Source organism: Eutrigla gurnardus, assembly GCF_963514095.1.
Source record: "Eutrigla gurnardus genome assembly, chromosome: 15".
In the NCBI taxonomy this organism is placed as follows: Eukaryota; Metazoa; Chordata; class Actinopteri; order Perciformes; family Triglidae; genus Eutrigla; species Eutrigla gurnardus.
In genome coordinates this window covers 1,324,756-1,340,554 of record NC_139938.1, presented here as the reverse complement: position 1 = coordinate 1,340,554, position 15,799 = coordinate 1,324,756, and the positions used below count along the sequence as shown (strand labels likewise).

The following is a 15,799-nucleotide window of genomic DNA, read 5'->3' as shown; positions in this document are numbered from 1 at the left end:
CGTCTTGGAGGGTGGGCCTAAGAACTTTGTGGTGGATATGGGGGGCAGGCCTGAGCGGGTGGCTATAGACCGGCTCAAGCCTGCTCATGTGGATGTTGGCGAACCGCTCCAGCTGGCTCAGCCCCCGCGACGGGGGCGCCCGCCTGCGGCAGCCTCGACCCCTGGTCCTGCGGCGGCCTCGACCCCTGCTCCTGCCTCTTGCCCTTCTCCTGTTAGGCGCAGCCGTTCTGGCCGCCTGGTCCGCCCGCCTAGGCGTTGATTTTTCTAGGGACTGTTTCGTACTAGTGTATTCTGTTTGGCGCTAGTGGGTGTCCGATGTTCTCTGTGTGTTGCCTGTTCGCTCTGGACCTGTTGGTTTGGGTGAATTCTGGGGGGGGCCTGTGTGGTGGCCCACAATTGCTGTGTGAGACATTCACCAAGGGACTGTACCTTTAAGGTAAACAGTTCCGGTTTACGACAGTTCGTGTTTACGTCAGTTACGATTTGAACTCATGTGCGAGTAAGACTCGTTTGTTTTGATGTGGAGAGTAAAGCTGACTCGACCCATCTCCGTCTCTTGTCTCATCATTTACCCGACTCCACAAGCGCATGTTTGATGAATACCGATGTATTTGTGCTGACGCACTTCCTAAACTTCATTAATGAGACAACATTTAAAAGCTTTTCACTGCTGATGAATGAAGGCCTAACGTGTTTAGTCTGCTGTGTCTGTATTTGAAGGAAAGGTGGGGACTTGTCAATGGGGGCAGTAATTCTTAAACTGCAACAGAGGTGGTTTATAATCTCCTCAGTTTATAGCGCCATCTAGCGGATCCTGTGGATGTGGATCTCTCTCTCTCTCTCTCTCTCTCTCTCTCTCTCTCTCTCTCTCTCTCTCTTTCTCTCTCTCTCTCTCTCTCTCTCTCTCTCTCTCTCTCTCTCTCTCTCTCTCTTTCTTTCTTATTAAAAAAAAGTCATCTTCAAGTTGAGAACGTGAAGACGACTTATTTTTCATATTATACAGCAGGGCGAGTCAGGGCGGTTATCCTCCTTAAATATTACTATCATAATAACAAATATTGAATGGATGTTCTAGGATGGACATCTGTGCAGCTGTGGCGCGTCAAAGTTCTGTGACTCTGACGTCAGGTAGGTGAAACACACCCCGCCGTCCCGCTCCGGAGGAGAAGGTGCGCACTCAGCGCGCAGCTCGGCCCGCCCGGACACTGCAGTCGAGTTTACCGCTGCTGCCGCTGCAGCTCCCTCCTCCCGACTCCACGTCCCACTGCAGACTTCCCGGCCGGGCCCGGGGACAACACAAGGGGGAACCAGGGGAAGCGCCGAGAGCCATGGCCGAGTCCAACCCGCTGCGGGGGTTCCCCCGCCTGCGCCGGGCCGCGGTAAGCTCCGGCGGGAGGAGGGAGGGCTTCACACGGGGCGGCGAGGATACTGCAGCAGAGAGGAGCGGAGAGACAGACGGGATGTTCTCAGTCAGTTCAGTGCTGCGACACGGAGGCTTCTACACTGAGCACGCTGCGCGGACAACTGCATTAGATTTAAATGCCTCTAGGCTAGCTGGAGAGAGCGGTCACGTTGCAGTTAAAGGTGGACCAGGACAATGACAAACGTGTGTGTGTGTGTGTGTGTGTGTGTGTGTGTGTGCGTGTGTGTGTATGTGTGTGTGTGTGCGTGTGTGTGTGTGTGTGTGTGTGTGTGTGTGTCTGTGTGTGTGTGTGTGTGTGTGTGTGCGTGCGTGTGTTTGGACTGCAACTGCAGATATACAGAACAGCAAGAGCCTGTCTCAGCTTTGGCACTGCAGTATGTATCTGACAGTAACTGTGGAGTGTTTTCAAGTTCAGCAGCTTTATCTAACACATTTGGGAATATGTGTGAAATACTTGATGCCCACAACCTAAACGCAGTGTAACGCAATGACATTGAGACGGCTGATATTATATTGAGGACTTGGTGCCGATGAGTGGGAGAGGAAGCTGAACATTTGTTCTAAGGTCAACATTTTCCTGGTGTTACATAAAGCTGCTGAACTTGAAAACACTCCACAGTTACTGTCAGATACATATTTGTGACTATTACACCACACAGGAATAAAACAAGCTAGTAGACTTTCCCTGTCAGGTCTGTTAGAGTGTAAGAGGCTAATGTGTAATGTGAAAAATGTAATTTCAGGCTGTGTAAACACACAAAAGATGGAGTGGACAGCATGTAGGCTACTTAGGGGAGAGGAAACAAGGATGAAAGATGGCAAGCAGGTGAGGAAGAACTCACCTGCCTGCTAACAATTGTTAGAGCACTCAATTAGTGGTTTGCTGATACTTTCAACTGGAAGTAATAAGACAACGCCGGCTTTTAATCCATGTGCTACAGTGCTCACTGCTCATACAGATGTGATTACACAGCAGTGATCTGCTGCATCTCAGATAAATGATCTGCTGCAGGCAAAAACACACAGACACAAAAACAAACGTTCATGGAAATAAGGATACTAATACGACAGGGAAGGCAGGAGAAGAGTGACGGAGCAGCTGAAGTGCTCGTGACCGACAGGTAGAGTGACACAGAGAGATGCTGAGGCCGTGTTGAGCTTTGCTGGACTGCAGGACTAACAACATTAAGCCGTCAACACTTCTGACTGACTCTCCGACTCCTCTCATCCTGCGCTGTGCTGGTGATAAAATCCACAAAAGTCATGAGAAATTAGTCATTTTAAATTAAATTCATGCTATATCACATTGGTCCTCGCTCCTAAATTGATCATAACACTGTTGTATGTTTGCTGAACAGCTACTACTTTACTCAGACGAGGACCTAACACTTGTTTCTGTTTTTTAGCTCTTACTTTATCGGCAATGATATGTTGTGGTTTCTTTCTTTAGACAAATGTACTTATTGTAAGTCCCTTTGGACAAAAGCTTCTGCTAAATGTAAATGTTCTAAATTGATGTAAAATTGTCACCTACACATTTTTAAATACTATACTATACTAATACTCTCCTTTCATTTACATCTAACTATAATAATATAAGGAAGTTGAGTAAACAAATAACATCTTACACTTCTTTCTCTTTCAGACATCTTTTCCTGGAAATCTGCATTTGGTCCTGGTGCTCCACCCGACAGGCCAGATGAGCTCGGCCCCCACCCCGTCTTCCAGCACTGACCTGGGCTTCCGCTTCAGTCAGAATGACTTCCTGTTAAAGATGCCGGTGAGAAGTCTTCTTGTTGGTAACTCCATGCTGCCAGTTGCACACGTTGCAACAACGCTGCTTTATGGGATGCCTTGTGGTTGTGGGTTTTTCAGGTGGTGATGCTGCGCTCAGTCGGCGACCTGCTGCGCTACATCGACGAAAACCACCTGACCTCAGACTTCACTGCCAAAGTGGAGTACTGCCAAAGTGACTGGATCGTCCTCCGCACGGTACTCACCTCTGATGCCCGTCAGTCTGCCAGAGCCTGGCACCCTGCTGTCAAGAGTGAAGATGTTTGACACAATACATTTTTGCTCAAACGACTCAATTTGACAAACTCATGTCTTTTTGCGCGTTTGTGTCTGCAGGCCATTGAGACGTTCGCGGTGACAGTGAAGGAGATCGCCCAGCTGCTGCAGGGCTTCGGATCAGAGCTCTCTGAGACCGAACTTCCGGACGAAGCCAGCGCCATCGAGTTCCTGCTGCACTCACACACACACCGATACCGGCAGATGAAGGTCGCCACTGCTCTCTCTGTTCTTTCTTCTCTGAGTCTGCATCTCTGTGTTGTGTCTTTACTCGTCGTTTGTGGTTTCAGGACGATATCCGGAGCGTGCAGAAAGAAGGACGGCTGCTGCTGTCGAACCTGGAGACGGTTAAGGCCTCTAAGAGGGATGTAGAGGAGGAGAGGGACCTCAAATCAGACATGACCACTGTTCAAAGGCACAGCATCAGTTGCTAGATGAGCGCTCAGACATTTTCTGTTGAGAAATGGATGATTAGATGAGAGGATTTAGAAAAAAATATCCTCAGCTTGACACCAACATCTTATTAAAGCTAAATGTTTGTCTGTTTGTTTTAGGCTCCTGGCTCAGCTCCGAGACATGGAGGAGGCGTTTGATGGCTTCTTTGAGAAACACCACCTGAAGATGCAGCAGTACCTCCAGCTGCTGCACTATGAAATGAGTTTCCAGCAGGTGTGATGCTTGATGTCTGTTGCATTAATGCTGACTCTGTGTGACACTGCTGTAGCTCTTTGTGTGTGTGTGTGTGTAGATGGACGAGGCGCTAGAGAGGATCACTGACCAGGAGATGGACATCGCCTCTGTGGGAACGACGGTGGTTCAGACAGAACAGCTGTTGATGGACCTGGACACGCTGGACACTCGTGCTCAGGTCACAAACAAACATGCACACAGTTACAGTTGAAGCCAAATGAAAATGTTTTAAAGCGCATGTGTGTGTTGTGTGGCTCAGGAGGAGATGGCTCGTGCCCAGGTGGTAATCTTGCACGGCCACCAGTTGGCCGCCAACCACCATTACGCCCTGGCGCTCATCATCCAGCGCTGCAATGAGCTGCGACATCACTGTGACATCATCACCACTGCCATCCGCACCAAGAGGGCCTCGCTCACCCGAGCACGAGACCTGCTGCTCCGCCTCGAAGGGGTAAACATGCTGACAAACTGAAAAACATGCACATTTAGAGTTATTGCAGCGAAGTATGTTTTTCGTTTTTCCTTAGAGAACAATTGTAACATGTCTTTGTTCTTTGTTTTAATCACATAAAAAACATGTCTAACGTGACTGATTAAAACATCGTCTGTGTGTGTGAGCAGGCCCTTCGGTGGTGTGACGAGGGAGCCTATCTTCTGGCCAGTCAGATGGTGGACAAGTTCCAAACCAGAGAGGGAGCTCAGGAGTCACTGCAGTACCTGTGCTTTCACCAGGAGAGGGTGCCGTCTGCATTAAAAAACAGCCAGGACATTCTGAGCCTGGAGTTTGAAGCCATCCTCACCCCACAGCTGCAGGTAACCCGCTGCCGTTTAACGCAAACACACACACGATGACCCACAGCTCCCTTCAACCTACACCTCTTTCTGTCTAGTCCCAAATTTCCATGGTAACAGAGAAGCTGAACTCGGTGCAGTGCATGATCAGAAACAGAGAGCAGTGTCTGAGGAAGTTGGCGGATGTACAAGTCAGACCGATACAGCTGGTTGCCCCCAGGCCCGAACCCGACCAGACCTCGCAGCGCTGCAAGTCACCCCTCTTCTCCCCCAAACATGGTACAATCCACGCCTCCTAGTCTCAAGCCTTCTCGCTGTTCCTAACCGTATCTCTGTTGTGTGGATTTATTCTCATGGTCTAGATTCTGTTGACTTATAGTTAACTTCACTCCTTGCAAGCCCCGACCTCACTTCCCCTCTCACCTGTATTTCCCATGTTTTGTTTTTGTCTGCATTTCCTCTCTGCTCCGCCAACCCCAGGTGATTTTGTGTGTGTTTGTATCTGTGATCCACAGGTGTAGATTTTAACGTCCTGAACTCCAAGTTTTCCTTTGATCTGCTACCTGGCAAAAGAGCCGCAAGGAGGAACAACAGCCAACCCAAGGTGTGTGTGTTTCTAACCAACTGTAAAACAGATTGACATGAAAGTTTGTCTGGTGTACACGTTCATGCCCCCCTCCGGATGAATTATTATAATATTCCTTGTGATCAAGAGCCATCCCCTGGTCAAAATTAGAATTTGTCCTATAATGTGATACTTTGGTTTTGACCTTCAAACTCTGATACTCCTTGCTGTTTTTTAGCAGTTATTAGCATATATTAGCAACATAAAGTTACTGAAAACCTGTCCTCCAAATGTGTCCAAGGCTCCGAGCTGAGATAGTTGTTTCATATGCGTTTTGTCAGATCGAGGTAATGCATGACTTCCAGGGCAACCGCAGCTGTCTGTATGGCTCCACCACTGAAACCGATTCAGAAGCAGAAGACAATCCAGAACAAGTCACACGGTACGCAATCCCGGCACTCATGATCCTCCACCTAAAGCCTGACCTTTGACTCTTCTCTTGCACTGTCTTTATGTTAGCCCTGAGCTGTGTGTGTGTATGTGTGTGTGTGTGAGCCTGTCTAACTTATTTTTGTGCCAAGGTATTTTTGTGTCAAGGTATTTTTGTGCCAAGGTGTGCACAGTGCTATGGAGTAGAATTTCGTTTTTGTAAAATCTTCTCTCGTTCTCACTCATTCTAGCCATATTATGAAGGAACTGATTGCTACAGAGAGGATCTATGTGGATGAGCTGCTCTCTGTCCTTCTGGTGAGTTCATTTCACATTATGTTTATGGTGATTTGTATTTCCTCTTTTATCTTATCAAGTGCTCTGGTTGTTGTCTCCTCTCCTCAGGGCTACAGGGCAGAAATGGAGGACCCATCCATGTCTAATCTCCTTCCTTCTGCTCTACGCAGCCAGAAGGACGTTCTCTTTGGCAACATGCCAGAGATTTACCAGTTCCACAGCAGGCAACACACACACACACATGCAAGCTGTCACAGAGTTGTCCGGCTCCGCTTGTCTTTTCATGCAAATCCAATTTCCTTCCATTCCCCTCTCCATTTAGGATCTTCCTTCAAGATCTGCAGTGTTGCCTGGAGACACCAGAGAGGGTGGGGACCTGCTTCCTGCAACGGGTGAGAAACAATGAGAGGAAACATGTTTATGTGAAGATGTATCCGATATGAAGAAGATACGTACATTTATACATTTATGTGGGTCTCTGTGTGTGTGCGTGTGAGAGCAGAAAGAGAAGTTCCAGGTGTATGAGCGTTACTGCCAAAACAAGCCATGCTCTGAGTTGTTATGGAGACAATGCTCTGATTCGCCCTTCTTTAAGGTAATACATGAATCATGATTACATTATCCATTCATTGTCTCATATTGATGTTTGCAAGTCATTAGGATTTGTGTTGATAGACATAATCTTTGAAGGTGTTATTTGGTAATAAGTCTGTCTAAAATCTCTCTCTCTCTCTCTCTCTCTCTCTCTCTCTCTCTCTCTCTCTCTCTCTCTCTCTCTCTCTCTGCAGGAGTGCCAGAAGAAGCTGGACCACAAGCTGGGTCTGGACTCTTACCTCCTGAAACCAGTCCAACGCCTCACCAAGTACCAGCTGCTACTCAAGGTTCTGTACATCCGAGTCAGTCGGTGCTCCTGTAATGATGCAGTGCACACAGTGGCTATAAGATATTTTAGGTGCCATAAATATTTTGCTGCCTTGATGCAAAAGTGTATCAAACATTGAGTGACTGTTGAAAAGCATCCTTCGTCATGATGATATGGCACATTTTCTCTACAGATTTGCATGTCAACACTGTGTGTAGCTTTAATGATGGCAATCATAGCAGCTACAGGTCTACAGGCATGCTAGCTAAATGCTAACATCTGCATGCTTACACGTTTGCCTTGTTCACCGTGTATGAGCGGTGGTTTAGCAATTTGCACCTGTTTGACGGTGGGAGGCATGAATGTTTGAACCAAATGAACATAAACCAAATGTCATGACAATCCACCCCATAGTTATTGAGATGTTTCACTCTGGATCTAACTTGTGGTTTGACCAACTAACCCCACGAGTCATGTGATCATGTGGTCAGGTCAGTCTGCACAACAGGTTTGGTTGAGAACAAAACAATCATTGCACTCAGATTGATCGACAAAGGGTTGATGGTGCAGAGTGCCAAGCAGTCAAGACCAACAGCAAAGCATACACACTTATAAAGACAGATACGATTACACTCATCATCTTAGACAGAGACAGACAGAGATGCCTGGTTATACAGACAAAACCACATTCAGCAGACATTCAGCAGACATTCAGAAGTCATTCATGAGGGCTGACTAGAGTGGATAACTGAAAGACTCTGACCTGTCATCCTGTGTCTGTGTGCTTGTTCAGGAGCTGTTGAAGCACTGTACGGAGGATCGATACCGCTGTGAGCTCCAGCAGGCTCTGGCCTCCATGCTGGAGCTGCTGAAGTCAGTCAACGACTCCATGCATCAGATAGCCATCACTGGATACCAGGTACCAACCATGGGGCTTTATGTGCTGACATTGCACTTCATTTCAGAAAAGTTCTCAGAAAATACAACATTTTTTTGCCACAATATAGTTACTTTCAGCCAAAGTTCAAATATGACTTTTTTTTCCAATTTATTTCAAAACAAATTTCCCCATTGGGACAAATACATTATATATGATCTTATATTTAGTACTGTTTTTGCTTGATAGTACTTGGTAATAACGTCATAAGATAAATAAAAGCTTATTTGATTGAAAATAAAAAACACAACGCTGTGAAATCCTCCCCTGGACTAAAGTATAATCACAGTGCTAAATTTAATTTTAGACCAACATATTCGCGTTGATATATATAACATATAGTAGCCCATTTAATCTGATCTGTGTGATGGATTTCTCCCTGGCATTTCTCACTTGTTCCACCTGTCCCAGGGTGACCTCAGCCAGCTGGGCCGAGTGGTGATGCAGGGAGGCTTCAGCGTGTGGATCAGCCACAAGAGGGCAGCGGTGCGCATGAAGGAGCTGGCCAGGTTCAAACCCATGCAAAGACATCTCTTCCTCTATGATCTCGCCCTGCTCTTCTGCAAGCGCAGAGATGAGGACACTCACGACAGGACGCCCTTCTACAGCTTCAAATCCTGCCTCAGAGTAACAATACATATAATATACTCACTTCATTAGGTACATCTAGCCACTTCCAATGCAATCTACTTCCACTGCCCTACAATAAATCCTCCCGTTATGATCCTGAGCATCCTTATTTTTTTTGTTGAATTGAACTGCATATTATTGGAGATATATGGAGGAACAGTAACAGACAGTCAATAAGGATGACATGTGATGGTGAAATGTGACTACTTGTCTCTTTTTAGATGAGTGCGGTGGGAATCACAGAAAATGTGAAAGGAGATGTGAAGAAATTTGAAATCTGGTACAGTGGCAGAGAAGTAGTGTACATAGTTCAGGTATTCCCTTTCCTTCGATTTTCTCTCTCTCGTTTTAGTGTCTGGACCTTTAGCTCATTCACTCATTCTATCCTGTTGTTACGATTTCTCTCCGTGTGTGTGTGTGTGTGTGTGTGTGTCTAGGCTCCCACACTGGAGGTCAAAGTTGCCTGGTTAACTCAGATTCGAAAAATTCTCACCAACCAGCAGAAACTGCGTCAAGGTTTCTATTCCTGCTATCCAATCACTGCCTCTATGTTGATTTGGTTTTAACTTGGATTCAGCTCGGGCAATGTAGAACTGTAGATCTACTATTGAACCACTTTCATTGTCACTGTATGCTCTTTGCTATTCATGTTTTCATGAAGGTCATGAGGTAGAAGCCAGTTTGTTCTTTGGGTGATTAGATTTGTCCAAATTTAAACCATACATTTGTGCCCTCTTCTGCTTTTCTCAGATGAAGCTCCTTCCCTTCCACTTTCAGACAACGCCCTCTCTGACAGGTGATTCTCTCTGCATGACCTCCCTGTTCTCCTTTGTGTCCCTTCATGACCTGATGTGTGGTGGGGATGGGTCGAATCACTTCTAATCCAGCCTCAACTCAGAAGTTGATTTAAAACTTGATACATTTCAGAAAAGGGGTTTTCTCACCTAGTGTTAATGATGGTTATTCATTGATAACAAAGCATCGTGCTTAACTGTTTGCAGGACGTTAAAGACATGAATGAGTTGGTATGTGTGCAGTGATTGTCTATGTAACGTATTAGCATCTTTGTCATTTGCCTTGAGAACTGGTATTCGTGACCTCCATGATGGCTTAAACTGTCCGTACCGTACTGGTACATGGCTGAATTTCAGCACCATGGAGAGCGCTAAGCATGATTCTCAAGGAAAGTGTGGAAATTGAGCCTCACAGGCTGTTGGCCGGGATGTATGAGTCTTTTACAGGAGAAACCAATGTTTACCGGTAGCATGCTAGCATGTCATATATGTGATTATTTGAACTTCACAAACAAACAATTATTATGTAGGGAATCATCAGCATTGGCACATAGTTCTTTGGGGGTCAAATGAAAATGAAGAGATCAAAAACAACAACCGCTCGATTGTTCTAACAAGTCTAGTTTGTGTAGCCAAAGCCGATGAAGCTTATTCCCTTGTGCCGTAGAGCCTGTGGTCCAAAACAATTAAAACACATCAATGAGCCTCACTGTGGTGACATTGGGCTGGATCTCATATTTAGTCAATCCCACATACACCAAAACATATTCATCCATGGCTGGAAATAGTATTTTCCTGATGATTGTTAATAATATACATCATGCCAGCAGTGTCCTTTGTGGACACTCAGAAAGACTCACAGTTAAGTTGTTTATGTTTCTGAGCATGGGATAATCACGTTGATTGAGTGATTCTTATTAACAGATGGTGGATACTGTGAATGTTTCTGAATGATTTGTGTACATGATATTGGTGTGGTCACAAAGCATTTTAAAGTAATTAAAGTGTTAAAGTTTGACTGGTGCAACAGAAAATGGTAATTGTTGTTAGTTGTTATATAGATGTCTGTGGGACACAAAGTGTTGTGGCAACTTGCTGGGAGAGTGGACACAATTCCAGGGTGATAGTCTTCTCCAGAGCGGCAGGGAGTGAGGTGGTGGGACCATGAGAGCCAGTCAACTGGCAACCAGTCCACTGGCAACCAGTCCGCTGGCACCCACTCTGCTGGCAACCAGTCCACTGACAACCAGTCTGCTCACAACCAGTCCACTGGCAACCAGTCAACTGACAAGTCCCCTGACAACCAGTCTGCTGACAACCAGTCCACTGGCAATGATCTGCTGGCAACCAGTCCACTGACAACCAGTCCACTGACAACCAGTCAACTGGCAACCAGTCAGCTGGCAACCAGTCAGCTGACAACCAGTCCACTGGCAACAATCTGCTGGCAACCAGTCCACTGACAACCAGTCCACTGACAACCAGTCCACTGGCAACCAATCTGCTGGCAACCTGTCCACTGACAACCAGTCCACTGACAACCAGTCAACTGGCAACCAGTCAGCTGGCAACCAGTCCACTGGCAACCAATCTGCTGGCAACCAGTCCACTGACAACCAGTCAACTGGCAACCAGTAAACTGGCAACCAGTCCACTGGGAACAAGTCCACTGACAACCAGTCAACTGGCAACCAGTCCACTGGCAACCAGTCTGCTGGCAACCAGTCCACTGGGAACAAGTCCACTGACAACCAGTCCACTGGCAACCAGTCCACTGGCAACCAGTCTGCTGGCAACCAGTCCACTGGGAACAAGTCCACTGACAACCAGTCCACTGGCAACCAGCCCACTGGTAACTTAGTCTTAGTCTGCTACTTTTTTATGCAAACGGTTGCAATGGCAAAAAAAATGTTGGTTGCGCTGACCGCCTGCTACGTTGCTTTGAATGGTAAACGTTATATGGGACAAACTCCACCCATCTACTACTTAACGCCACACTGTTGATTACTTTGAAATGCTATTCAAACTAGGCCCTGATATATGTGTGGACTGTGTACTCAGTCCACACTGGCAACCAGTCCACTGACAACCAGTCAACTGGCAACCAGTAAACTGGCAACCAGTCCACTGGGAACAAGTCCACTGACAACCAGTCAACTGGCAACCAGTCCACTGGCAACCAGTCTGCTGGCAACCAGTCCACTGGGAACAAGTCCACTGACAACCAGTCCACTGGCAACCAGTCCACTGGCAACCAGTCTGCTGGCAACCAGTCCACTGGGAACAAGTCCACTGACAACCAGTCCACTGGCAACCAGCCCACTGGTAACTTAGTCTTAGTCTGCTACTTTTTTATGCAAACGGTTGCAATGGCAAAAAAAATGTTGGTTGCGCTGACCGCCTGCTACGTTGCTTTGAATGGTAAACGTTATATGGGACAAACTCCACCCATCTACTACTTAACGCCACACTGTTGATTCCTTTGAAATGCTATTCAAACTAGGCCCTTATATATGTGTGGACTGTGTACTCAGTCATTTTCCATGTATTACAGCGATCTCACATATGATTAATATTTGTGCCATAAACTCAAACATCCTCTGAAATCAGACGCTGAAATATATGTGATAGTGAACTTAATGGAATGCCGTTTTAATTTACAGAATGTGGATGAGCTTGTTATGTGACACCGTGGATGTTGTTGTTCGTTTCTGTTTGTGGTCGTGTCTTGTTCCCATGGCGATACGGTTTAGTGCATCAGAGATGTGTGTGTCGTGGGGCGGAGCGTCGGTGGGAGGCTGCTCAGCGTGTTTCCCTGTTCCTCACAGCTCCTCGGCAACAAGTCACTCCTACAGACAGCGGCGGGAGGAGTCAACACACACTAGCCCCGCCCACTCGGACCCCATTGTTCACTCACCTAGACGCAGTGAGTCGCTTCGAGACTACCCAGTAGAACATTTGTAGCCCTGAACCTGCATAGTGGTCCCAGTAGGAGTGTAAGGCTTCACTCAAAGGTCAACACATATCTTTACATGAAGCAGAAGGATGGTTTGGAATAAATTGGAAAACTGTATCAGTTTGAATGAAAACCATGTGTTTGAGCATTAGTGATTTAAAAGTGTAGCGCTGCCGTTGGTTGTCTCAGCTGTCTTGTCCCCTACAGCGTGGCCTGTTCCTGCTCACTCAGTGGCCATCTGTGAGGGCCTGGAGGACTGGGGTGCAGCTACAGACCTCTCCAACGTATCAGACTCAGATGAGGAGGATCAGCCTGCCCCCCTGGTGAGAGTCGACCCGTCATGGCACAGGTGGTACTGGTGAAAGGATTGAGAATGACCGTGGATGTGGAAAAGTATCAAAAGGCATGGTTTCTCCTCTTTCTTTCATCTGTTCCAGGTGGCAGGCAGGTACAGGGTCATGGTAGAAAGCAGCATGGCCAGCACTGATGACATCATCTTTAACTGTGGCGATGTCATCCAGCTGCTGCATGAGGAGATGTCGGGAATGTGGTAAAGCTACTGGTTTCAGAAACACACACATCATTTTAAATTGAGATTCATTAAAACCTGAAGAGGAAAATACAAAATGAATTCATGTTTCGAATCATCGCATTTGATCTGCTGTGTTTACGTGTGAAATCAGGGTGGTGAGGAATGTCAGTCGTGGAGAACAAGGGCGTGTTCTACCTGAGGACCTGCACAGGATTCTGGGAGAGACCTACTGAGAGCCAATCAGAAGAGGGGATGGATGACACACAGACTCACATACTTCTTCATCTTCCTGACCATGAAAGGGGGCTTGTGAATCATCAGATTGAAGCACATGAACTACACATTTTACAGAATGGACCTAAGAAGACTGGAGCGATGCAGAGCACACATGTGGAACCATGTTATCTTTTCCAGCAGTAGATTAATGGATTTGGGATTATAACTGAAGACGGCAAACCTTTATTGGGCATTTATTCATAAGACTTTAAGACTTCACGTTTTATCATTTCTATTTTCTTATGAAATATGACAGAAATCATGCGTACATATCATTACTGTTCATGTGCCAAACAGCTCAGCTTACTATAGTGGCTTCTTTTTGTATAACGTCAGTTACGCGGAAAATAGCTTTGGGATTCAAACCGTCTTTCTTTTGTCACTATGCATGTTGCAAAATCGCCATGGTTACTACCGCCTCTTAGCAGAAAATGCAGGCATTTAGCATCCTCTCAATGTGTTCACGTGAAAGGAAAAAACAACAAGGCAAGAATATTGAGTCAAGGGCTCCCTATTCATATCAGCCTTAGATGGTTTGTTTTGCCATCTAGTGGTGTTGGATGCATATGTACATATTTCACAACATATCGTAGCAGGAAACGTACAGGTTTAATTAATAACATTAGAAACGGCTGATTCTCTTCAGCCTCGTTCTGGTGTGTGGTGACTGAGTGGAACACTTCAATGGAGCAGAGCCTTTGTTAATGTCAGTTCCACCTGTTCTTCTCCTGCTACGACAAGTGGAAATGTTTTCTGTGAAAAAAGCTCTATTGATGCAGCACTCTATCAGTCTTCAAGATGAACTCCATGGGTGTGGGCAAAGTACTGCAGTACTTATCCAGCATAAACACAATGTACTACATGACATCGACTACAACAGGTTGGTCATTATTGCTGTAATTCAGTGGTTAAACTGCAGATATTTCAATAATGTTTCATTCTTTTTTGTCAACACCTTTCCTTTGGAATGTGTGGATTTTAGATTGGTGGTACTTGTGAATGCTGTCATTACCACTGAGATGAGAAGAGCTTTGCTGCTCTGCATTGACCAATCACTGCACTTTATTTCTGTCTGCACTGCTGTTTTACACCAGCAGGGGAACTGTGCTCAGTGTTAAGTAGTAACTCTAAATAGAGTTGTGTAGAATCATGATTGCCAGCAGAAATATTACAGTTACATTGTGGATTTAACATTTTAGGGAAGTGATTTAATGAGAAGGAGACTATTTTAAGTTCTTGAGAACTACCCAGTCTGATTGTTTTACACTGTGTGGAATGTGGTTGTGAAGACTCGACCGCCAGTGTGTTAATCTCTGAAGGGGCAGACAGCTACAGTATAATTACTTAAACTACTGATTCGTTTTTTTCACTTAACTGTGAATATGTCAACCAAAAAAAGTTAAACACAATTATGGACAATAGCCTATTAAATGGTGAAACAGTCAGATGTTGGTGACAAAAGCTACATTACATTCCTGGGGTATTTATTGCACTGGACTATGTGAATCTAATCCTGCTGGGAATAATAAACCAGATTAACTTTAATAGAGGGAACATTATATTCACTTGATAGAGAGCGGAGCTGTCTACATAAAGTGAAGTAAAGGATGAATTGAGTAACATTTCATCATGTTTTATTAATTGGGTATCCACCCAACACCAGAGGTTGTTAATTGTCAGCCCATAATACGTCATCATATGTCATCATATGTCTTCTCAACAGTAGCTTTGACTGGTGTTTGCCGCTTTTGCTCAGTTTGCAATTTTTTGATATTTTGACTCATGTGAATGCTTGTATTATAATGCATAATGTATATGATTATTTTCCAAAATATAAGCGCAGGATTATTTAAGTCAACCTGACTGCTGTGATTTCTTCCATACGTAGTAAAATGTCCCCAGCGAGTATCTGTTTGATAATAACAGAAGGAGCAGAGCAGGAACCATGCTGCATGGTTGCAGTGAGCGCAGCAACATCAATGTAAACTTCTAAAGCTGGCTGCGCATCTTCATATCGCTGCGTGGCCAGTGGACTTCATCCACAGTGTGCGATAAATGACTTTCCTTGGTAATTAGGATCTGTATGGAGATTTATGAGGTTTGGTTGTGACTTGTCAGCACATCTCTGCCCTGCAGCAACCTGAGCAGAGCTCTAGTCAACACATAAGTGAGAACACCTGTGTGGGGAGCTGGCCAGGGCCCTGAACACCACACAGGTGTTCTCACGTAATGGAGGCTGATTCAAGGACTGTGGGCTTCGTTGAACATGTTTACACATTTATCATGCTTATTGGGAATGGAGATTTGTGACCTGATCAATAACCATAACAGTTCTGACCCTCCTTGAACCTGATCAGAGGTTTAAGCCATCAGAATAACAGGAACAGAAAATTAAATTTTACGTTTGCTTCAGCATCTCAAGATTGCATTTAATACTTACAATTGCAATTCAAAACATCTGATGAAGAGCGGTAAGGTGTTATATACCTGTTATAATATTTCAAAAGGAGCATTCAAATTCCCATTTAAATGATCTATTATTGAAG

At 45.5% G+C, this 15,799-nt stretch overlaps 1 protein-coding gene across 2 annotated transcripts; it reads left to right on the top strand.

The window, feature by feature from the left end:
• Positions 1-1,132: 1,132 nt before the first annotated feature.
• mcf2b (MCF.2 cell line derived transforming sequence b) lies at positions 1,133-15,376 on the top strand. 2 transcript variants are annotated; one of them, XM_084029554.1, is made up of 26 exons: positions 1,133-1,379; positions 3,069-3,203; positions 3,299-3,415; positions 3,554-3,703; positions 3,784-3,908; positions 4,048-4,162; positions 4,242-4,361; positions 4,443-4,634; positions 4,805-4,996; positions 5,074-5,254; positions 5,491-5,579; positions 5,882-5,982; positions 6,221-6,287; positions 6,375-6,490; positions 6,589-6,658; positions 6,769-6,861; positions 7,055-7,147; positions 7,922-8,047; positions 8,477-8,692; positions 8,917-9,009; positions 9,133-9,211; positions 9,446-9,491; positions 12,243-12,415; positions 12,653-12,768; positions 12,883-12,995; positions 13,129-15,376. In XM_084029554.1, the coding sequence occupies exons 1-26, from the start codon at positions 1,329-1,331 to the stop codon at positions 13,208-13,210; spliced, it is 3,051 nt and encodes a 1,016-aa protein (XP_083885680.1). In that variant the 5' UTR covers positions 1,133-1,328; the 3' UTR covers positions 13,211-15,376. The 2 variants fall into 2 exon arrangements, with proteins under 2 accessions (XP_083885680.1, XP_083885679.1); XM_084029553.1 differs by lacking the exon at positions 1,133-1,379 and adding an exon at positions 2,217-2,249.
• The last annotated feature ends 423 nt before the right edge of the window (positions 15,377-15,799 follow it).

Excerpts from the sequence above, each read along its gene's own strand:
- mcf2b (XM_084029554.1), top strand. The coding sequence starts at position 1,329 with ATGGCCGAGTCCAACCCGCTGCGGGGGTTCCCCCGCCTGCGCCGGGCC. Across the intron at positions 3,704-3,783 it reads ACCGATACCGGCAGATGAAG|GACGATATCCGGAGCGTGCA; the intron begins GTCGCCACTGCT and ends TTGTGGTTTCAG. Across the intron at positions 9,492-12,242 it reads GACAACGCCCTCTCTGACAG|TGCATCAGAGATGTGTGTGT; the intron begins GTGATTCTCTCT and ends GATACGGTTTAG.